General features: G+C 46.0%; 1 protein-coding gene across 4 annotated transcripts in view; it reads left to right on the forward strand.

Annotated features, from left to right (window-relative positions):
• Window positions 1-23,438, forward strand: part of MAML2 (mastermind like transcriptional coactivator 2) — a gene marked incomplete at both ends in the record, with an annotated part of 371,839 nt that overhangs the window by 249,341 nt on the left and 99,060 nt on the right. For 2 of the 4 annotated variants that reach the window (XM_080695108.1, XM_080695111.1), the window contains one exon: window positions 1,220-2,851. In XM_080695108.1, coding sequence (XP_080551234.1) covers window positions 1,220-2,851 — 1,632 coding nt within the window. The remainder of the gene's footprint in view (window positions 1-1,219; window positions 2,852-23,438) is intronic. The other 2 variants (XM_080695110.1, XM_080695109.1) reach the window with 2 other exon arrangements.

Genomic DNA, 23,438 nt, shown 5'->3' on the forward strand with positions numbered 1-23,438 from the left:
ATCCTCATGAACCTGAGAAATATTCAGTTACTTACACAAAGGATACTAGTGATGACAGGGTTGAATACAGGAAAAAAGAAACTAGAAATTTTGTCCTAGCTTTTGACTTGTCAGTTTTTCCAAACTTGGTCAAAATGATGTGTATTCTGATCATCTGTAGTTACACAGGGTGGTGTGTGTATGCGTGTGGAATATTTGGCCTAATCCAGCAAAACTATGATTTAGTGACTAATCTTAAGGTACTGTGAACAACTCCATATGCATTTGAAGGATTCCTCATCCGTTTACAGGTGTACCAACTTTGGGGAGCACTGCTATCTCTAATCAAATTGATCTGTTAATCCAAAAACACCTTATTTTGTCTTGCTTGTGCTACTGTGGGTTTTATTATATTCTAGACAGTGCTTAATATGTGTTTTTCTTTGACTACATCTTGCATGAAAGGAGAAGAAATATTTTTATTTTTATTTGCAGTGTTTGGGATTGAACCCGGGGCATTCTATTCCTGAGCTACACCTCCAGACTTCTTTAATTTTTTTTGTTTTGAAACAGGGTCTCACTAGGTTGCTGAGAATGTTTTAAGTTGCTGAAGCTGGCCTCAAACCTGCAATCCTCCTATGTCAACCTCCCAAGTACTTGGATTACAGGCATGTGTCATTATACCCAGAAGAAGAAACATTTATATATCCCATTGCCCTTGATTAAAAGTAGAACTGGCCGGGTGTGATGGCACATGTTTGTAATCCCAGCATTCAGGAGACTGAGACCAGAGAAAAGTGGTTCGCAGGCAGCTAAGGCTACCTAGCGAGGCCCTTTACAACTCAGTGAGACCCTGTTTCAAAAAATAAAAAAGATTAAAAAATAGGGTTTAGGATGTAGCTTGGAGGTTGGATGCCCCTGGGTTCCATCCCCAGTACCGCAAAAAAAAAAAAAAAAAAAAAGTAGAATTGGAAGCCAGGCGTGGTGGCTCATGTTTGTAATTCCAGTACTTGGAAGGCTGAGACAGAAAGATCGCAGGTTCATGGTCAGCCTCAGCTACTTAGGCCCTCTGCAATTTAGTGAGACCCTGTTTCAAAAAAAAAAAAAAAAGAATGAAAAATGGAGCTAGAGTTGTAGCTCAGATGTAGAATGCCCCTGGGTTCAATCCCCAGTACTGCATAAACAAACAAACAAACAAACTGTGTTTTTACATTGTTTTTATTCCATTTCTGTCTTTCAGCTCCAGGGTTCCTTGAAAAGAAAACAGGTTGTTAACCTGTCTCCTGCCAATAGCAAGAGGCCCAATGGATTTATTGACAACTCATTTCTTGATATCAAAAGAATCTGTGTTGGGGAGAACCTCTCTACAGGACAGGGTGGCCTCCAAGTAAATAATGGACAAAATCAGATGATGGCAGGGGCCTTGCCTATGAACCAGGCACCCCTGAGAAAGACCAGCACTCTGCCACCCCATGCTCATGCTCCTGGCAATGGCATATTTAACATGGGCTTAAAGGAGGTGAAAAAAGAGCCAGGAGAGGCCCTGTCGTGCAGCAAGCACATGGATGGCCAAATGACCCAGGAGAATATTTTTACTAATAGGTATGGAGATGACCAGGGAGAGCAGCTGATGGATCCTGAGCTGCAGGAACTGTTCAATGAACTGACCAACATATCTGTGCCTCCCATGAGTGACCTCGAGCTGGAGAACATAATCAATGCCACCATAAAGCAGGATGACCCATTTCACATCGATCTGGGTCAGCAAAGCCAGAGGAGCACTCCCAGGCCCTCCTTGCCCATGGAGAAGATGGTGATCAAAAGCGAGTACTCACCTGTCCTGACGCAGGGCCCCGCAGGCTCTCCTCAGTTGAGGCCCCCATCAGCTGGTCCTGCCTTCTCCATGGCCACCTCTGCCCTCTCCACTTCGTCCCCAGTCCCTACAGTCCCTCAAAGCCAGGCTCAGCCTCAGACTGTATCAGGAGCAAACCGGGCCCTGCCAAGCTGGCAGGAAATATCCCATGCCCAGCAGCTCAAACAGATAGCTGCCAATCGTCAGCAACATGCCCGGATACAGCAGCAGCAGCAGCAGCAGCAGCAACAGCAGCAGCCTCAGCCTACCAACTGGTCAGCCTTGCCCTCCTCTGCTGGACCATCCCCCGGTCCATTTGGGCAGGAGAAAATCCCCAGCCCTTCTTTTGGCCAGCAGCCATTCAGCCCACAGGGCTCCTCCATGCCTGGGGTAGCTAGCAGCAGCAACCAGTCAAAAGTAATGGCTAACTACATTTACAAGGCCAGCCCCTCGGCCCAAGGTGGGCACCTGGAAGTGCTCATGCCACAAAAGCCTCAGGATCTCAGTCGAAGTTTTATCAACAACCCACACCCAGCCCTGGATCCCCGTCATGGCAACACCAAGTCTTTGCTGCATTTTAGCTCAGATCAAGCAAACCAGCAGATGCCTTCGGTTTTGCCTTCCCAGAATAAGCCTTCTCTTCTACACTACACCCAGCAGCAACAGCAGCAGCAGCAACAGCAGCAACAGCAACAGCAGCAGCAGCAACAACAGCAGCAGCAGCAACAACAGCAGCAGCAGCAACAACAACAGCAACAGCAGCAGCAACAGCAGCAGCAGCAGCAACAGCAACAGCAGCAGAGCTCAATTTCAGTTCAGCAGCAACAGCCTCAAAACTCTATTTCAGCTCAGCAACAGCAGCAGCAGCAGCAGCAGCAGCCACCCCAGCCCACTCAACCTTTATCAAATCAGCCTTTGCTCAGGTCACCTTTGCCACTTCAGCAAAAGATGCTGCTTCAGAAAATGCAGAATCAGTCCATCACAGGACTGGGCTATCAAGTCCCCCAACAGCACAGACAGGTAAGGGCTCTACTCCTCCTACCCAGATTTCACAGAGACTGTTGAACTTGGTCATTATGCTTTGGTTACTATCATGCTTGTGCTGGGACATGATCAAGACCAAGCAGTAGCAGTCTTGATGGTTCATAGGAAGACTTCACAAAAGCTGTTTCTCTCGGGGTATCTATAGGAAAGGGCTACAATTACCTTGTAGAGCATTATTGTTGTTGGGATTTGTAATGATCTACAGTTCTTGGTGCCTTGTAGCTCATGCCTTTAGTGATATATCCAGTTGTCAATTTTGAAAAGCTTAATGCTTGTTCATCTAACTAGTTAATTAATCATTAAGTTAATATGCACTTCCTGAGTGCCTACCACATGCAAGACATTGTGATTAGTTCTGAGTATTGGAATGAAGCCAGAGGTGGTATTAAGACAATTAAGTGACTGGTCTTTACCTACACCAACCAAATATATGTCTTAATACCCAACCTATCATAACAAATCCCGCCATAACTCCATGAGGTCACGAGGGCTGAGTATCACATCCTATTTCAATGTGATTCCTGTCTGTAAAGACAGTTTGAAGAGAGGGCAGGATTTAAAAACTATCATTTTAATACTAAACAGAAAGAGTAATGCTATGTGAGCATAGAGGTGGAAGGTCTTCCCTAGCAAAGAGTAATCAGCAAAATCTTCCAGGGAAAGTAATGCCTGAGTTAAGTGTTAACTACACTTAAAAAATTAAGTATTTATCTTATGTCCTTGGTTTGAAGAACATAAAGGTTTATTCTGTGCCAATTGGTATACAGTGTAAAGAGATAGTTCTGTGCCTTCAGAGCACATCAGCAAGTAAAACATGATCCCTTCGAAATCTGAAGGAACAAATTCTTCCTGGAAGGAAGGAAGGAAGGAAGGAAGGAAGGAAGGAAGGGAGGAAAGAAAGAAGAGAGTTTGAATATTGCTTTGTACATGTTATTTGGAAGGTCTGTATTATCTGTCTACAAACAAAACCAGCACATTTCATGTCAAAAATGTATGTTGGGACAGTATGATAGTGTGGAGCCCAAGTCCATAGAATCTCTACTTTTCATGGCATCCACCCAGAAAAGAGTACCCTGATCATCACCACGGACTGTTTTCAGCTAACCTTTGCCCTAGATATGGGCTAAGACAAAACCTAGATTCAGTGAGGATTTAAAAGATAATTACCAAGTGAAGTTTCTGTATCTTATCCCATTAAGAAGTGTGTGTGTGTGTGTGTGTGTGTGTGCGTGCGTGTGCATAAATTATAGACTGTATAGAACACACTTGGATTAAATTCATATACACTTTATAATATGTACGTGTAACTCATATAATTCTTTTATATTCCTTTTTAAAGCATGAAATATGGGACCTGGCATGGTAGGAAACACCTACAATCCCAGGACTTGGGAGGCTGAGACAGAAGGATAGCAAGTTGGAGGCCAGCCTTAGCAACTTAGCAAAACCATGTTTAAAAAAAATTCTCAAAACTAAAATGCCTGGGGGTGTAGCTTCAGGTCCCTGAATTCAACCCCCAGTACCACCAAAAAGAAATAAGTAAATAAAGAGATAATTTAAAGGGGCCGAAGCTCTAACTTAGTAGTAGAACACTTGCCTATCATGCCTGAGACCCGCGGTTTAATTCCTAGGACAGAAAGAAAGAAAGAAAGAAAGAAAGAAAGAAAGAAAGAAAGAAAGAAAGAAAGAAAGAAGAAAAGAAAGTATAAGAAAAACAGAATATATTTGGATTATTTCAAAACAAATTGCAAAACTACTTTCTAGGGCTGTATGTTGGTGCTTTGATTAGAATAAACATGGGTTTAAATTCTTACTCTGATGTACCTCACTGTGCACTACCTTAAACAACTCACAGGATCTCAGTCTGTTTCTGTACCTGTAAATGAAGGTGACAATAAAATCTGCTGGGATCTCATTAGGAATAAAATAAATCCCCACCCAGAATCTAGAATAAACTTATTACTATTTCTTATCATGTAAAGATCCATCTTTTTTTTTTTAATTGTGGTACTGGAGATTGAAGCCAGGGACATTCTACCTCTGAGGTACGACCTCAGCCCTATTTTATTTTTTTATTTTGATATTATTGCTGAGGGTCTCACTAAGTTGCTGAAGCTAGCCTTGAACCTGTGACCCTCCTGTTTCAGCCTCCCAGGTATGAGGATTATAGGCATGACCCACCACACCTGGCTTCAAAGTTCTATTTTTAAACAAGCACTCAACTAATGTGGGAGAAGCATTGTATTAATATAAACAGTACCGGGGAGACAAATTTTAACACAAACAATATGGGGAACATAAAAGAGAAATATCTCTAATTCTTCCACTGTGCAGCACTATGATAAATTTGTAACAATTTCCCCTCCCTGGCCCAGACTTCTGGCCCTAAAAATAGAAATTATAAATAATGAGATTTTGATGAGTTAGCATTTACTGAGTACTTATTCTATAACTGGCATAATTTCTGCTTCTTTTCTTCTGAAATCTCATGTCACGGGGCCCCTGCCGAACTGCGCGTAGCACGCCAGACCCCTGGAGAAACCAGGCCAAGTAAGACGCTGGGTTCTGGGCTGGGGTCGCGGGCTGGGCACGCCAGATGGGGCCCGGGTCGCGGGACTCTGGGCCCCAGGCAGAACTGCGAGTAGCACGCCAGATCCCTGGAGAAACCAGGCCCAGTAAGACGCTGGGTTCTGGGCGGGGGTCGCGGGCGGGGCACGCCTAATGGGGCCCGGGTCGCGGGACTCTGGGCCCCTGCCGAACTGCGCGTAGCACGCCAGACCCCTGGAGAAACCGGACCCAGTAAGACGCTGGGTTCTGGGCGGGGGTCGCGGGCTGGGCACGCCAGATGGGGCCCGGGCCCGGGTCGCGGGACTCTGGGCCCCAGGCAGAACTGCGAGTAGCACGCCAGACCCCTGGAGAAACCGGACCCAGTAAGACGCTGGGTTCTGGGCGGGGGTCGCGGGCTGGGCACGCCAGATGGGGCCCGGGTCGCGGGACTCTGGGCCCCAGGCCAAACTGCGAGTAGCACGCCAGACCCCTGGAGAAACAAGGCCCAGTAAGACGCTGGGTTCTGGGCGGGGGTCGAGCACAGGGCACGCCAGCTGGGGCCCGGATCGCGGGACTCTGGGTCCCGGCCGAACTGCGAGTAGCACGCCAGACCCCTGGAGAAACCGGGCCCAGAACAGAAAAAGATAAAGAAAAATATCGGAGAGGTGGTAAGAAAGCCGTTATGGATGCCAGGACACTGGAGATGCAGACAAAACTTATCTAAATGCACTGGAACTTATGGAAAAATTCGCCGTGAAAGAGGACTGCTATTTCTCTATATTGTTAAGAATCTCAGACATCACATATAAGGAGAGAGTTTAGCGGAGACCAAGGAGAAATGCGGTGTTGAAAGAATTCTTCGCGATGGTGGTAGAGACTTGTATTCAGGAGAAGCAGAAACCGGATCTTACCAACTTTATTTTTTTGGAGAAATTACACCAAATGTCGAATGCTACCATCATGCATGCTTAGGAACACTGGACAACATTCAGAGTGGAAAAAGAGCCTGGGAAGGATTTGAAACGGTGGAGGCAGTGGCAATGCCAGTGGCCAATATTCGGGGGAGGCAGAGATCTGATACATTACAACTGGAACCTTTGAAATACTAACCACAGAGACAGTGATCGGAACCTGCTGAGGGGTTAGGCGGGCGCCGGGGCCAGTGGCCGACATCGGAGCTTGCTGTGAGGCAGGGCCACTACTGAGGCCTCCGTGGCCGGGATTGGAACCTGCAGAGGGGTTAGACCGATGCTGGGGCCAGCGAGGCCGGCATTGGAGCCTGCCATGATGCAAGGCTTGTGCTAGGGCCTCCGAGGTCGGGTCCGGAACTTGCTGAGGGGTTAGGCCGGTGCTGGGGTCAGCGAGGCCGGCATCGGAGCCTGCTGTGAGGCAAGGCCAGTGTTGGGGCCCCCGAGGACGGGACCGGAGCCTGCTGAGGGGTTAGGCCGGTGCTGGGGCCAGCGAGGCTGGCATCAGAGCCTGCCATGAGGCAAGGCCGGTACTTGGGCCTCCGAGGCCAGGATAAGAGCCTGCCGAGGGGTTAGGCCGGTGCTGGGGCCTCCGAGGCCAGGATAAGAGCCTGCTGAGGGGTTAGGCCGGTGCTGGGGCCAGCGAGGCCGGCATCGGAGCCTGCCTTGAGGCAAGGCCGGTACTGGGGCCTCCGAGGCCAGGACAAAAGCCTGCCGAGGGGTTAGGCCGGTGCTGGGGCCAGCGAGGCTGGCATCGGAGCCTGCCTTGAGGCATGACCAGTGCTGGGGCCTCCGAGGCCGGGATCGGAGCCTGCTGAGGGGTTAGGCCGCTGCTGGGGCCAGCGAGGCCGGCATCGGAGCCTGCCTTGAGGCAAGGCCGGTACTGGGGCCTCTGAGGCCGGGATCGGAGCCTGCCGAGGGGTTAGGCCGCTGCTGGGGCCAGTGAGGCCGGCATCGGAGCCTGCTGTGAGGCAAGGCCGGTACTGGGGCCTCCGAGGCCAGGATAAGAGCCTGCTGAGGGGTTAGGCCGGTGCTGGGGCCAGCGAGGCCGGCATCGGAGCCTGCCTTGAGGCAAGGCCGGTACTGGGGCCTCGAGGCCAGGATAAGAGCCTGCCGAGGGGTTAGGCCGGTGCTGGGGCCAGCGAGGCCGGCATCGGAGCCTGCCTTGAGGCATGACCAGTGCTGGGGCCTCCGAGGCCGGGATCGGAGCCTGCCGAGGGGTTAGGCCGCTGCTGGGGCCAGCGAGGCCGGCATCGGAGCCTGCCTTGAGGCAAGGCCGGTACTGGGGCCTCTGAGGCCGGGATCGGAGCCTGCGGAGGGGTTAGGCCGGTGCTGGGGCCAGCGAGGCCGGCATCGGAGCCTGCCTGAGGCAAGGCCGGTACTGGGGCCTCGAGGCCAGGATAAGAGCCTGCCGAGGGGTTAGGCCGGTGCTGGGGCCAGCGAGGCCGGCATCGGAGCCTGCCGTGAGGCAAGGCCGGTACTGGGGCCTCCGAGGCTAGGATAAGAGCTTGCCGAGGGGTTAGGGCCGGTGCTGGGGCCAACGAGGCCGGCAGCGGAGCCTGCCGTGAAGCATGACCAGTGCTGGGGCCTCCGAGGCCGAGACCGGAGCATGCCGAGGGGTTAGGCCGGTGCTGGGGCCAGCGAGGCCGGCATCGGAGCCTGCCGTGAGGCAAGGCCGGTACTGGGGCCTCCGCGGCCAGGATAAGAGCCTGCCGAGGGGTTAGGCCGGTGCTGGGGCCAGCGAGGCTGGCATCAGAGCCTGCCATGAGGCAAGGCCGGTACTTGGGCCTCCGAGGCCAGGATAAGAGCCTGCCGAGGGGTTAGGCCGGTGCTGGGGCCTCCGAGGCCAGGATAAGAGCCTGCTGAGGGGTTAGGCCGGTGCTGGGGCCAGCGAGGCCGGCATCAGAGCCTGCCTTGAGGCATGACCAGTGCTGGGGCCTCCGAGGCCGGGATCGGAGCCTGCCGAGGGGTTAGGCCGCTGCTGGGGCCAGCGAGGCCGGCATCGGAGCCTGCCTTGAGGCAAGGCCGGTACTGGGGCCTCTAAGGCCGGAATCGGAGCCTGCTGAGGGGTTAGGCCGCTGCTGGGGCCAGTGAGGCCGGCATCGGAGCCTGCCGTGAGGCAAGGCCGGTACTGGGGCCTCCGAGGCCAGGATAAGAGCCTGCTGAGGGTTAGGCCGGTCCTGGGGCCAGCGAGGCCGGCATCGGAGCCTGCCTTGAGGCAAGGCCGGTACTGGGGCCTCGAGGCCAGGATAAGAGCCTGCCGAGGGGTTAGGCCGGTGCTGGGGCCAGCGAGGCCGGCATCGGAGCCTGCCGTGAGGCAAGGCCGGTACTGGGGCCTCCGAGGCCAGGATAAGAGCTTGCCGAGGGGTTAGGCCGGTGCTGGGGCCAACGAGGCCGGCAGCGGAGCCTGCCGTGAGGCATGACCAGTGCTGGGGCCTCCGAGGCCGGGATCGGAGCATGCCGAGGGATTAGGCCGGTGCTGGGGCCAGCGAGGCCAGCATCGGAGCCTGCCGTGAGGCAAGGCCGGTACTGGGGCCTCCGAGGCCAGGATAAGAGCCTGCCAAGGGGCTAGGCCGGTGCTGGGGCCAGCGAAGCCGGCATCAGAGCCTGCCTTGAGGCATGACCAGTGCTGGGGCCTCCGAGGCCGGGATCGGAGCCCGCCGAGGGGTTAGGCCGCTGCTGGGGCCAGCGAGGCCGGCATCGGAGCCTGCCGTGAGGCAAGGCCGGTACTGGGGCCTCCGAGGCCAGGATAAGAGCCTGCTGAGGGGTTAGGCCGGTGCTGGGGCCAACGAGGCCGGCAGCGGAGCCTGCCGTGAGGCATGACCAGTGCTGGGGCCTCCGAGGCCGGGATCGGAGCCTGCCGAGGGGTTAGGCCGCTGCTGGGGCCAGCGAGGCCGGCATCGGAGCCTGCCTTGAGGCAAGGCCGGTACTGGGGCCTCTGAGGCCGGGATCGGAGCCTGCCGAGGGGTTAGGCCGCTGCTGGGGCCAGTGAGGCCGGCATCGGAGCCTGCCTTGAGGCAAGGCCGGTACTGGGGCCTCGAGGCCAGGATAAGAGCCTGCTGAGGGGTTAGGCCGGTGCTGGGGCCAGCGAGGCCGGCATCCGAGCCTGCCATGAGGCAAGGCCGGTACTGGGGCCTCCGAGGCCAGGATAAGAGCTTGCCGAGAGGTTAGGCCGGTGCTGGGGCCAACGAGGCAGGCAGCGGAGCCTGCCGTGAGGCATGACCAGTCCTGGGGCCTCCGAGGCTGGGATCGGAGCATGCCGAGGGGTTAGGCCGGTGCTGGGGCCAGCGAGGCCGGCATCGGAGCCTGCCGTGAGGCAAGACCGGTACTGGGGCCTCCGAGGCCAGGACAAGAGCCTGCCAAGGGGCTAGGCCGGTGCTGGGGCCAGCGAGGCCGGCATCGGAGCCTGCCTTGAGGCATGACCAGTGCTGGGGCCTCCGAGGCCAGGATTGGAGCCTGCCGAGGGGTTAGGCCGCTGCTGGGGCCAGCGAGGCCGGCATCGGAGCCTGCCTTGAGGCAAGGCCGGTACTGGGGCCTCTGAGGCCGGAATCGGAGCCTGCCGAGGGGTTAGGCCGCTGCTGGGGCCAGCGAGGCCGGCATCGGAGCCTGCCTTGAGGCAAGGCCGGTACTGGGGCCTCTGAGGCCGGAATCGGAGCCTGCCGAGGGGTTAAGCCGGTGCTGGGACCAGCGAGGCCGGCATCGGAGCCTGCCGTGAGGCAAGGCCGGTACTGGGCCCTCTGAGGCCAGGATAAGAGCCTGTCAAGGGGTTAGGCCGGTGCTGGGGCCAGTGAGGCCGGCATCGGAGCCTGCCGTGAGGCATTACCAGTGTTGGGGCCTCCGAGGCCGGGATTGGAATCCTGCCAAGGGGTTAGACCGGTGCAGGGGCCAATGGCCAGCATCGGAGCCTGGCGTGAGGCAAGTTCACTCCTGCGGCCTCCAAGGTCGGGACCAAAGCCAGCTTAGGGGTTTGACCGGTTCAGGGGCCAGCGAGACCAGAACTGGGTCCTCCCATGAGGCAAGGCCGCTGCGTGAGCCAGCGAGGTCTGGATCAGTCCACTGAGTAGCCAGGCCACTACTGGGACCATCAAGAGTGGGATTGGTACTTGCAACGCAGCATGCACAGAGAAATATCGCAGAAAACATAAATCAGACGCTTCTCTTAATCAGCAATAACTAGGAGGAAAAGGGCAACAGGAAGAGGTTGAGCTATAGAAAGGGCCCTATAGTGAAGCAACTAATGTGATCAATCAGAGGGTATGTAATACTGGAGGACGGAGCCTCTTTAAAATGCAGGAGGTACATAAACAAATGTATCAAAGTAAATCACCAAAGAAGTGTGGGATGGAGGGAGGGGGAGGGAATGGGACGGGGGCTGGAGGAGGGCTAATTGGATGATGTGTGCTTGTATATCCTCTCAAGTCTTGTACTCCAATGTGATTGATATATGACTACAATGCACCAATTTAAAAAATAAATTAATTAAAAAAAAAAAATCTCATGTCACCCATTTAAAGGAATTACCAATATTGCCATCTTACAAGTAAGAGAATTGAGGATTTTCCCAAGGTCACACAAATAGTAAGTAGCAGAACTAGGACTCTTATGGCTACTTTAAAGCCTGTGCTTTCAGCCCCTAGGATATACAGCTCTCAGGTAGGATTTGTTGTGAAATGAGGGCCCACTATTAATAATTGTGAGAATTCTCAAGAAATGATTTCTTCTCATGTTGAACTCTGTTAACATAATCTCTAAAGTAATACCTATGGGGATAAATGAATCTTAACTCTCATTCAGAGCTATTAAAGAATATTTTAAAAATCAGTATGGTAGTTGAAGATAAATATTATGGAATTAACCAAGATACACAATGTGCATGAGGAAATATATTTATGCATATTTAAGTATATATTTTCTAACTACCATATATATAATTACCATATATATTTTTTCATGCATATTGTATATCTTGGTTAGCTCCATAATAGTGTCCCATCAGCCCTTTTGGGGAGGCTTCCTGCCATTTTCAACATCCATTATCCTGTTTCCAAATATACAGCCAATATCAGCAACTATACACAAAGCCTTAACCTCTTAGCCCCCACTAGAGCTCCCAGGACAAGCCTTGTAGTGGGTATCAGTAGCCAAATAGACAAACAAGTACCAATGCTTGTGATAAGTTTTTACATTTTTCAGTGCATATGATGCCAAGAAATTTTCTCTCTCTTCAAGAAGGCCCTTAAGACATGGTGGAAATGGGGATAGCATGTCAAGCAAATGGCCTCCTCTGTACAAGCTGGAAATACCAACCCATTAACATTTCATCCCAACTTTGTAGATGGAACCTTATTATCTCTTCAACCACAGTGATTCTGTAGGGTGTGTCTAAAGTCTTATGTCTGAGTTTTGAGCAAACACATCAGAACTCAGTAAGTGTTGTCCTCTTGAAGGTATTCAACGGAGGGGTATGCACGTGCTAATAATGGTGTTAGTTTTCAGTACAGCTACAGAATTTTCTCTGGGATTGGCTCTAGACTGTCCCATTTGCTAGATTATTGCCAACACAATAATATTCATATTGTTGTGGTGATTTTTGAAGACATTCAAACTGGGTAATGCTAGTTTGGGTCAAAACCAAGGAATGACTCTGGTATGACAAGGCGGCATTTCAAGGGCAGAATGAACATTTTTTTGAAAGCAGTAAAGAAAATAAAAGAGCTGCTTTTCAAGATGATGGTGTAGAGGAGCAATTTTCATCTTATCCATATTTCTAAGGTTTTTCTGATTCTAATTTTTTTCCTGCAGCAGATTGCCAACTACTCTCAACTTAGAGTAGGTTAAATGCTGCCTTCTATACTAGACAGTAAGGATGAGTATTCTCATCCCTGAACAACTAAATCTCTGTGACTCATGACCAAAGTCATGGGTTTCTAAGAAGGGAATGGCAATTCGGTAACTTAAATTTACCAACCAGCACCTTTAGGATGAAAATATTATTCAAGGCCGGGCGTGGTGGCGCACGCTTGTAATCCCCGCACTTGGGAGGCGGAGACAGGAGGATAGTGCAGGTTCGAAGCCAGCCGCGCTGGCGTAAGAGACCCTGTTTCAAAAATATAAAAATAGGTCTGGGAGTGTAGCCCGGAGGAAGAAGGGCTTCCAGGAACCCCAGTACCACAAAAAAAAAAAAAAAAATATATATATATATATATATATATATATATATATATATATTATTCAAGTGTTTTTCTTTCTGTTTGTCATGCTCACTTTGTATCAAACATAGGAAGATCTATGATGGGATTTGCTCTTTCGAGCCCTTTAGCCCTTTAGCCCTCTGCTACTAAATTGCAGGATGAATTGGTTCATCAGTCTCTTGCAGTTTTCTCAGTAGATGTGCAAGGTGACTGACTTTCCCTTTGGAACTCTGAGCCCATATAGATCCACATGCCCAGGTAGATCATGAATTAATGACTTTGGGTAATTCTCAGGTCTCTCTCCCTCTACTGCTGACCCATATCTCTCCTTCTGGATGTGCATGATGCCTAGAGTAGAAGTTGCATGATCGAATTGTTAGATATAACATTATTGTTTCAAACCTCCACTGAGAGAACAAATGATATTTGATGTTTTACAAAATGTCTTCAGTGAACTCTTGTCTTGCTAATATCTGGGGGCTTGGCAAATGGAGATACCTTCTGGCTATACTTCCCTTCTGTTCCTGATTTGCGGGGTATGGGAGAGGACAAGAGAGGGAGGCAACACATGCATTTCTGATTTTCTTCAACACTTGTTGAAATGTGGGAAAGTTGTTCATTGACTAGGGCTCGTGAGGATTCTGTCCAAAGGCCTTCCCTCTTGAACCAAATGGATCTTTTCCAGAACTTCATAATCAGTCACTTAAAAGTGTGAATTTTTCTAACATCAGATGCATGCGACTCAAATGGATTCTATATTTGGTTTACAATTCACCCATGTCTAAAACTTCTAGGAGGGAAGGCAGCCAGTGAATGGATGGTTTGTTATGACTGAAACATAAATCTGTATATTTCCTCCTTAGTTTAAAGCCAAGCTCCTCAACTATATATTATGAGCCTTACCTCACTCTCTCCACCTAGCCAAGCATATCCTTCAGGGCTTGGTTCAACCCTTGATATAAATTAAGCAAATATCCTAATTCCTCCTCCTGCTTCTTCTTTTTTTTTTTTTTTTTTTCTGTTGGTACTGGAGATTGAACTCAGAAGCATTCTATCTCTAAGCTACACACCCAGCCCTTTTTATTTTTTGTTTTTTGAAACAGGGTCTCACTACATTGCTGAGACTCTCAAGTTGCTGAGCCTCGTCTTGAATCTGCAAACCCCCTGTCTCAGCCTTCCAAATACCAGGATTTCAGGTGTGCACAACACGCCTGTCTTCCTCCCCATTTCTTTAATGTAATTTTGCATATATCTGATCTTAACGATGAACACTCCAACAATTGTTTTCAGAGTGATCTGAATAGTGTTGAGAAGACTCTTTGGTTCACATATACTGAAAATGCTCCTAAATTTCCATTATTGACCAGTGAAAATGCTGGAGAGGAGATAGAAATGTTGAACCAAGCAGGCCTGGTGGCACACGCTTGTAATCCTAGTACTTCGGAGGCTGAGACAGGAGGATGGCAGTTTATGGACAGTCTCAGCTACTTAGTGAGGCCATCTGCAACTTAGTGAGACCTTGTTTCAAAATAAAGAATTAAAAAATAGGGGTGTGGCTCAGAGTTATAATGCCCCTGGGTTTCATCCCCAGAATCAAAAAGATAAAAAAAAAAGAATAAAAGGGAAAAAAGGAGAAAGCTTGAATCATCTAAAATGCCTTTTTAATGGGAAAATAATCTCTAATTCAGTGTTTTGCAATAATAGAACTTCCAAGCCAGGCTTTGCTGGAGGCTAGAGATTTAATTAAGCTAGTGTCAGTGTTGGGGTTTAGAGGCTTAAGCAAGGTCAGAGGGAGTCGGGAACATAACCCAAGCCAAAGAAGCTGGGAAACAATAAGCATATTCAAAACCCTAGAAGGAGGTCAAAGGATGTACCAAAACTCTGGTCAAAGGTCCAAGTAAATGACATGAAATCCAGAGTGAAAACAGGATACAGACCTGAGAGAAGCTAGGTGGTCACTGCAATGACTGGTGACCATTTAATGGCGTCCATTGTGACTCATCTTGGCTCCACCTTAGCAAGAAAAGATTGATACAGTCATATCGTGAGTATCAATGGCAGGCAAGGAACAGGGCATACAGTTTATATTTTAAAGAAAATATCCTGAAGTTTTGTTCAATTTTTTAAATGATAAAAAATTATTTTCTTCTACTTTTTTTTTTTTTGGTGGTACTGGGGACCTATTTTATATTTTATTTGGAAACAGGGTTTCACTAAGTTGTTGAGAGCCCCACAAAGTAGCTGAGGCTGGCTTCAAACCTGTGCAGTCCTCCTGTCTCAGCCTCCCAAGCGCGGGGATTACAAGTGTGCGCCACCACGCCCAGCCTTCTACTTTTTTTTAACATCATCCATTAGGATTTATGAACCCCTTCAAAGTCACTATGAAGTTCACAGTAGGGTGAAACAATAATCCTTACAATCATTCATTCATATCATGGAAATGTACTTAGAACTTACTATATGTAAGAAATGGGATCAAAATATCAAGTGATTCCCCCTTTGTACCCACCAGTCTAAAAGATGAGAAAGGCATGCTCCTTCCTCTCAACTATCTTTTGATCTGAAGGAAGTATCTGTTCTACTTCTTAACCCTTCATTGGGCATATATACTGCATTGCCCTGGTCCTTAACAATCCACTCCAGGTAGTAACCGAGCAAAAATCCCAGAGGCATTTCCCTTGAGTCAGCAAGTTCAATTTTAAACATGCTGTTTAAACCTTTTGCAGAGTAGAACTCTATTTGCTGAACATTCCACTGTTTTGTATTTTATTTTGTTATTCAAGTATGTCATAGCTCAGAGCACAATGTAGTGAAATAGCATAAAAGAACACTAACTCCTGTATCCTTCAATAAAGCAGTAGACACAATAACAAGAAGAACATGTCAGCCTTGGGATGGCAAACCATAGGGTTCAACTCCACAGTTAGGGAAATGGCTTCGATTATTCTCATTACAAGGTCTTTGTGTGTCACATCCATCAATAAGAGCCATGCATTTAAAGCATTAGTATACAATTTAGCCTGTTGAACACCAAGTTTCCAACTAGGCAAGGGAGGGGTGTAGGGTTAAGAAGTAGATTTGATCCTGGAGATGGAAATGCAAGAGGGCTAATGGAAAATCTGACAGATATTTAACTGCAGTGTGCATTAATGTAGGTGACTCAGGCCCCCTCTGCACCCATTCTAATTAGTTTTGCCTTTTCTAATCAGTTGTCAGTTGTTATCAGTTGGGTAGAAGGAGGTAGTCATTTTATTTGGTGAGATCCAAAAGAAGCACAAACCCTTTTTAATCAGTGCATTAGAGAATTTACACATTAGCAGTTAATTTTTTTTTACTTCTCTATAAACCTGGCACTTTTATTTTTTATTTTGAAACAAGTGGTTGAGGATCTCACTAACACGCTGAGGTTGATCTCAAACTTGTTATCCTCCTGTCTCAGCCTCCCAAATACTAGGATTACAGACATGTGCCACTGCACCAGGCACATTAATGTTTAATTAAAGTCATACACAAAGACTTGAGATTGAGAAGGTGTTTACTATAAGGAATTATGGATTAGAAACAAAAGACTGTATAAAAGTTTAGACTGCTAGCATATGAGAGGTATAATGTGAGTGAATCATCTTACTCTTTATATTGTGATTCAAGCAGGGAAAAGCAAACTTGCACACACACACACACACACACACACACACACACACACACACACACACGCAGCTCTGTATACTAATTAGAGAGCTCTGGCTGAATATTTGCATTTGATGCACTGAATCTGAACAATAAAGTGATACCCTATTCTCCAAGCAATAAATTGCACTGAGCATAACAGAGGAAAGCCGACAGCTGCTTTCCTATGCATCCTACAAAATCTAGTTTTTAAGGTCTCCCAGGATGAAAGAGTGGGGGTGGTTGACCTGTTTCCTTTTCTTCCTTTTGCTTATTCCCTAAACTGTAAATCACAAACATTTCCCACTGTTTGCTGAAGCTATATGTTTAGCAAACATGAGCTTCACAAACAGGAAACTTTTTGTTTTACCTGCTTCATATTTGGGTGGTGGTGGTGCGTGGGGAAGTATCGAATGAAGAGCATACCAGGCAAGCACACTCCCACTGAGCTACATACCTGGGTCTTTTTTAAACCTTATTCTGAGAGTCTTGCTCAGATTCCCAGGCTGGCCTTGTGCTTGCAATACTCCTGCCTCAGCCTCTGAGTAGCTGGGATTACAGGCTTGTGCCACCATGCCTGCCTTACTCTCCTTGGTAGTCCACAGGTCTGCGTGTAGGTGAACACATGTAGTACGTGGACCTCATTCTGGTCTTTGGCTCACATCTGTGTACTCTGTACTTGGGTCTTGATCTAGTTCCCTTTCTTCATGGTTATTCTCTTCTCTTCTCTTCTCTTCTCTTCTCTTCTCTTCTCTTCTCTTCTCTTCTCCTCTCTTCTCTCCCCGCTCTCTGTCTCTCTCTCTGTCTCTCTCTCCCTCTCTCTCTCTCTTCTTTGTTCTTTCTTCTCTTGCCCCCCTTTTTTATAGACAGACCAATTTTGAACTAGCCTCTTTCCCCTGACCTTCTTGAAATCTGTTCCATGATAAGCCTTGAAAGGGTCAGGAGCAGGGACACATAGCTACTGGACTTGTTATTGGCAATAATGGGGGAAAGACCTGAAAGAGGATTCATGTTGAGCAAAGCCATGAGGCTCCAGGAGCTGACATCTCCATGTCCCACAGCCTCTGGCATAGATAAATGCTGAATGGGCATGCCCACCAGCAAAACATATCCAGAGTAGCTTCTGACCATTATCCCTTCTATCTCTGAGTGCTCACTCATTGGCCTGCATCTTTCCAGTCTTGCCAGTATACTACCAGAGTAAACACTGTAAAATAGGAATTTTACTGTTAGTTGGGTGCTTAGAACCTTTCAATAATCTTCATTTTCTAAAGATAAATTCTATCATCTTATGAAGCTTATAAAGCCATTTGTGATCCAGCTGTGGCCAGACTCTCCTGATTTATGTTTCATTCCCAACCTTCATCTTCCCTTAATCTTACACATTCACACATCCTTCCCCAAACTCCTGCCCACTCTGCTCTCATCTCCCTTCCTAATATATGTCTTCTAATTCTTGAAGTGTATTTAGCTTTCTCTTTACTCTCAGGCCTTCATATATGTTGTTCTTTCTGTCTTAAACAGCGTGTGTGTGTGTGTGTGTGTGTGTGTGTGTGTGTGTGCGCGCGCGCACGAGCGCGTTTACTGGGGATTGAACCCAGGGGCATTCTGTCTCTGAGCTATATCCCCAGCCCTATTTTATTTTTATTTTAAAACAAGTTCTCCCTAGGTTGATGAGAGTCTCAATCCTTGCTGAGGCTGTCCTCGAACCTGTGATTCTCCTATCTCAGCCTCCCAAGTACTGGGATTATAGGCTTTGTCTGGCTAACTTAACCCTAAGCTCTCCCTGGCTAAGACATAATTGCTCCAGAATGTTCACCTTACCTCCAAATCTGGATTTGTTCCCATCCTGTTTTCTCTGCTTCTTCTTCCTTCTCCTTCTCCTCCTCCTCCTCCTCCTCCTCCTCCTCCTCTTCCTCCTCCTCCTCTTCCTCCTCCTCCTCCTCCTTCTTCCTCTCTTCCTCCTCCTCCTCCTCCTCGTCCTTCTTCTTCTTCTTCTTCTTCTTCTTCTTCTTCTTCTTCTTCTTCTTCTTCTTCTCCTTCTCCTTCTCCCTCTCCCTCTCCCTCCCTCTCCCTCTCTCTCTCCCTCCCTCTCCCTCCCTCTCCCTCTCTCTCTCTCCCTCTCTCTCTCTCTCTCCACATTGTACGCATCTTTTTTTGTGTGTGGGGGATGGAACCCAGGCATTTGACCTCTGAGCTACACCCTCTGCCCTATTTTTTATTCTTTATTTTGAAACCGGGTCTCACTGAGTTGCAGAGGGCCTCACTAAGTAGCTGAGGCTGTCCGCGAACCGTGATCCTCCAGATCTCAGCCTCATGAATGCTGGGATTACAAGCGTGCGCCACCACGCCCGGCTCATTGTATGCATCTTAATGACCATATGACTTTGGTCAAGTTACTTAAATTCCCTGAGATCTTGTCACCTGTAGAATGAAAAGGACAACACCTATCTTACAGGATTGTTAAAATTTTCCCATGAAACAACCATGAGGCATTTCAACTAACACAGAGCCTGCACTTTGTAAAAAATTCCCAAATGTAGAATTTGTAGAAAATTGCTTCTCTTTGAAAAGTAACAACGCTCCAATAAAATAATACAAATTGATGCAAGTAGACACCTGCAAAGGTGATTTGCAAAACTGACCCCTCATTTAACTCCAAGTTTCCAGGCAATAAAGGCAAATAGAAACTCTGTAGGGATATAGATGTTTTGTTTTGTTTTGAAAATATAAAAAATACAAGTTTATCAGTGGAAGAGACCGTTTACATGGAAATGAATTGATTCATTTATCATCAGAGGAATTAGGTCCCATAATGGACATGTCTACTGAAAATTTTGCAAAGATACCATGGCACTATTTAATTTGATATTTCTGTTTTTTAAGCTGGATTATAAAATCTGAGGCCAAAATATTAGACTTTAATTCAGTAAAGATTACTTTTCTCTGAGAAGCTGCGATAATGTGGTTTCAAATGTAATGTTTTCCAAAGATCTATTTCAGTGTTTTTCACACTTCATTTTAGCAAAAACACTTCTTTCCCACTCGGTGCCCTACCTTTTCAAGGTTTCCTTGTGGCACCTCCCACCCTCCCACTTAACCCATGAATAGGGTTTATCGACCTTATAGGAATGAATACTTAAAATGCTCATGAAATTGCCTCACTCAGTATCAGTTTTTGGGAATGAGTTTCTGATGAACCCAGGTATGATGTAAAGTCAACTAGACCCCAGGAATGGCTCTCTCAGAATCAGATTGCAAGGAGAGTTTTCCAAAACCTTTAATATACTATAATTCTACAACCTTCCACACATATAGAACACAACTATAAACTTCAGCTGTGACACTGTTCTCTCCAGATCAAGCTCACTCAAAAGCATCGTGAAAAATTCCAGCAATTGGTTTATTATTTATCACTTGGTAATATTTAAGCATTGCCTGCATGCAGCAAACCATTCTTGCTGCTGTAAGAAATATAATGAATGAGGTTTGCTGTGTGGGAGCAGCATAGAAATGGGAGGCACACACACAAACTGGTTGCTAAGTATTGTTCCCATTAGTCACCCAGCCTTACTTACTTTCTTTGTTACATTTTTGTTCTGCGATTCTAACTCCAAAATTCCATTACTGTTCCCATTTTTTAAAATTTGGGTTTTACCTTATCAAGGTAACACATGCACATAATTTAAAAAGTCAAATAATGCTAAATGCAAAAGCTATTCCCTAGCCCCTCTTCCTTTACTCTTCTTAGACTCTAGAGGAACCCACTTTCATCATTTTTAGTTGCTTCTCATGGTATTTACCATCATATTTCTAAATGTATCTATACCTGTTACTTGTTGATTTCTCATTTTTAGGAAATGTTTACTACCTTACACTACCTTACAGTAAAGATTTTAGTTCTATTTCCAACCTTCTCTCCTTTCCCTTTGCTATTATAGGGTTAATGGCAAAGAAAAAATATTGAGTCAGCCAGGAATGGTGGCTTACATCTGTAATCCCAGTGCTTGGGAGGCTGAGACAGGAGTATCACATGTTTGAGGCCAGCTCCAGAAACTTAACAAGAGCCTTAGCAACTTAGTAAGACCCTGTTTCAAAATTTAAAAAAGTAAAAAATAAGGCTAAAGGTGTAGCTCAGAGGTAGAACACCCCAGAGTTCAATCCTAAGAAATACACACACACACACACACACACACAGACACACACACACACATTCAGTGAGGACCATATCAATGTTTTCAAAATTGATGAAAAGATAAACAATATTTACTTCTGAGATAAGTAATCCATTATCATTATAATTGCTATCCAGAAATTCAGTGCTTAATTTATTTTTTACTTATGAAGTTTTATTTTAACTCTATGTAGCTAGTGGTTTCTTACCATCCAGCAGCTCTATAAAACATCTCTTAATACATTTTCTACTCTGTGATTCTTCTGAGATCATCTATTTGCTTTACTTTTTTCTGGACTCAACTTTCCAGGATTTTTTTTTTTTTTGCATTGTAGCCCTACATCTTAATGGGGTACAAGATGGTAGAGGCATACATGGACACATCATTTATTTAGCCTTTCCCCACTTCCCACCCCATTCCCTCCCTACCCCTTCTTCTCATGTTTGGCTTAGTGATTGATTTTGATATGTTTGTGAATGTACATCATGTGCATTAGGAAATTTTCCTCTTCCCTCTCCATCCCCCTCAGTTAGGTCACCTTAGTTGCTAATCTGTGGTTTTTCTTTATTCATCTAGAGTTCTTCCTATGACCCATTTTCTCCCTAGTATATGCATATTAGGGAGAAGATTCCATTTTTAACATTTTGTGACTGACTAACCTCACTTAGCATAATATTCTCTAGTTCCATCCATTTCCCTGCAAATGGCATTTTTGTTCTTCTTTATGAAGTAAAATTCCATTGTGTACATATCCCATAGTTTTGTAATCCATTCATCTGTTGATGGACATCTTGGCTGGTTCCATAGTTTGGCAATGGTAAATTGTGTAGCTATGAGCATAGGTATGCATGCATTAGTTTGGTAGTTTGGTTTCCATTCTTTTAGGTAAATACCCAGAAGTGGTATTGCTGGTTCATATGGTAGGTTCATTCCCATTCTTCTGAGGATCCTCCATATTGTTTTTCAAAGTGGTTGCACTAATTTGTAATCCTATCAACAACTATTAGAGTCCCCACTTCTCTGCATGACAGCCAGCATTTGTTGTAGTTTGTGTTTCTAATGATTTCTATTCTAATTGGAGTTAGGTGAAATCTCAGGGTAGGTTTGATTTGCACCTCTCTAATTGTTAATGATGTTGAACTTTTTTTATACATTTATTGGTCATTTAAATTTCTTCTTTTGTGAAGTATTTATTTAGTTCACATTCCCTTCTTTTGTGGTACTGAGGATTCTACCCAAGGGCATTCTACCTTTGAGTTATACCCCTAGCCCTGTTTTTTTTTTATTATTCTTTATTTTGAAACGGGGTCTCACTGAGTTGCAGAGAGCCTCACTAAGGATCTGAGGCTGGCCGCAAACCTGAGACCCTCCTGTCGCATGCAACCATACCAGGCTTTACTTTCCCATTTTTATTGGGGTATTTGTTATCTTAGTGGTGAATTTCTTGAGTTCCCTGTATATTCTAGATATTAGTCCTCTGTCAGAGGAGTAGTTGACAACAATTCTCTCATTTTGTAGCCTCTCTGTTGAGGTTCTTTATAATTTCATTTGCTGTGTTGAAGCTCTTCAGTTAAATACAACCCCTTGTATTGATCCAACTTTTAATTTCTTGTGACTTTGAGGTATTGCTGAGGAAGTCTTTACCTGTGCCTATGTGTTGGACCTATACCCTCTTCAAGGAGCCTCAACGTCTCTGGTATAATTTCCAAGACTTTGATCCATCTTGAATTGACTCTTGTGCATGCTGAGAAAGTGGGGTTTATTTCCATTTTTCTGCATATGGTTAACCAGTTTTTCCAACACCATTTGTTGAAGAGGTTATCTTTTTTCTAGTGTATGTTTTTGGCTACTTTGTCAAAAATCAGTTGGTTGTAAGTTTTCAGATTTGTTTCTGAATCTTCTATTCTGCTCCATTGGTTTATGTGTCTGTTTTTGTGCTGATACCATACTGTTTTTTATGGCTTTGTAGTATAGTTTGAAGTCAGGTATTATTATGTCTCCTGCATGGTTCTTGTTGTTGAAAAATACATTGTTATTCTGTTTTTTGTTTTTTTTCTTGTCCCAAATGAATTTAAGGACTGATTTTTCTGTCTATGATAAATGACCTTGGTAATTTAATGGGTAGTGCATTGGATTTGTAGATTACTTTTGGAAGAATGTTCATTTTAATGATAGTCATACTGTCTGTCCAAGAGTATGAAAGATCTTTCCATCTTCTAAGGTCTTCTTCAATTTCTTTTTTCAATGTTTTATAATTTTTCTTGTAGAAGTCGTTTATCTCCTTGGTTATATTTATTCCTAAGTATTTTATTTTGGGGGGTATTGTGAGTGGAAGTGTTTTCTGGATTTCTTTTTCAGTAGAGTTATGGTTAGCATACAGGAAAGCTTCTGATTTTTTATGATTGATTTTGTATCCAGACAATGCTGAATTTGTTAATCAGTTCTATATGCCCTTTGGTTGAGTTTGTTGGTTTTTCTAAATATACTATCGTCTCATCTGAAAATAGGGATAATATTAGTTCTTTTCTTATTTATACTTCTTTGATTTTATTCTTTTTCCTATTGCTCTGGCTAGAGTCTCAAGAACTATATTGAAAAGAAGTGGTAATAATGGACATCCTTGTCTTGTATCATTGGTGAACTTAGATGCAAAACTGCTAAACAAAATACTAGCAACACACATTCAAAACCACATCAAGAAAATTATACAACATGACCAAGTACAGTTCATCCCAGGGATGCAAGTCTGTCTCAACTTACAAAAAACAATCCATGTAATTCATCACATAAACAGAACCAAAGATAAAAATCACATGATCAGTTCAATAAATGCTGAAAAGTATTTGGTAAAATCCAACACCCATTCATGCTAAAAAGCACTGCAAAGAATTGGCATAGAAGGAACATGCTTTAACTCATAAAGGCAATATATAATAGGCCTATAGCAAACATCATATTAAATGGGGGGAAACTGCAAGAGTTTCACCTAAAAACAGGAAAAAAACAAAAATCTCCA

Source organism: Muscardinus avellanarius, assembly GCF_963383645.1.
Source record: "Muscardinus avellanarius genome assembly, chromosome: 1".
Taxonomy (NCBI): Eukaryota; Metazoa; Chordata; class Mammalia; order Rodentia; family Gliridae; genus Muscardinus; species Muscardinus avellanarius.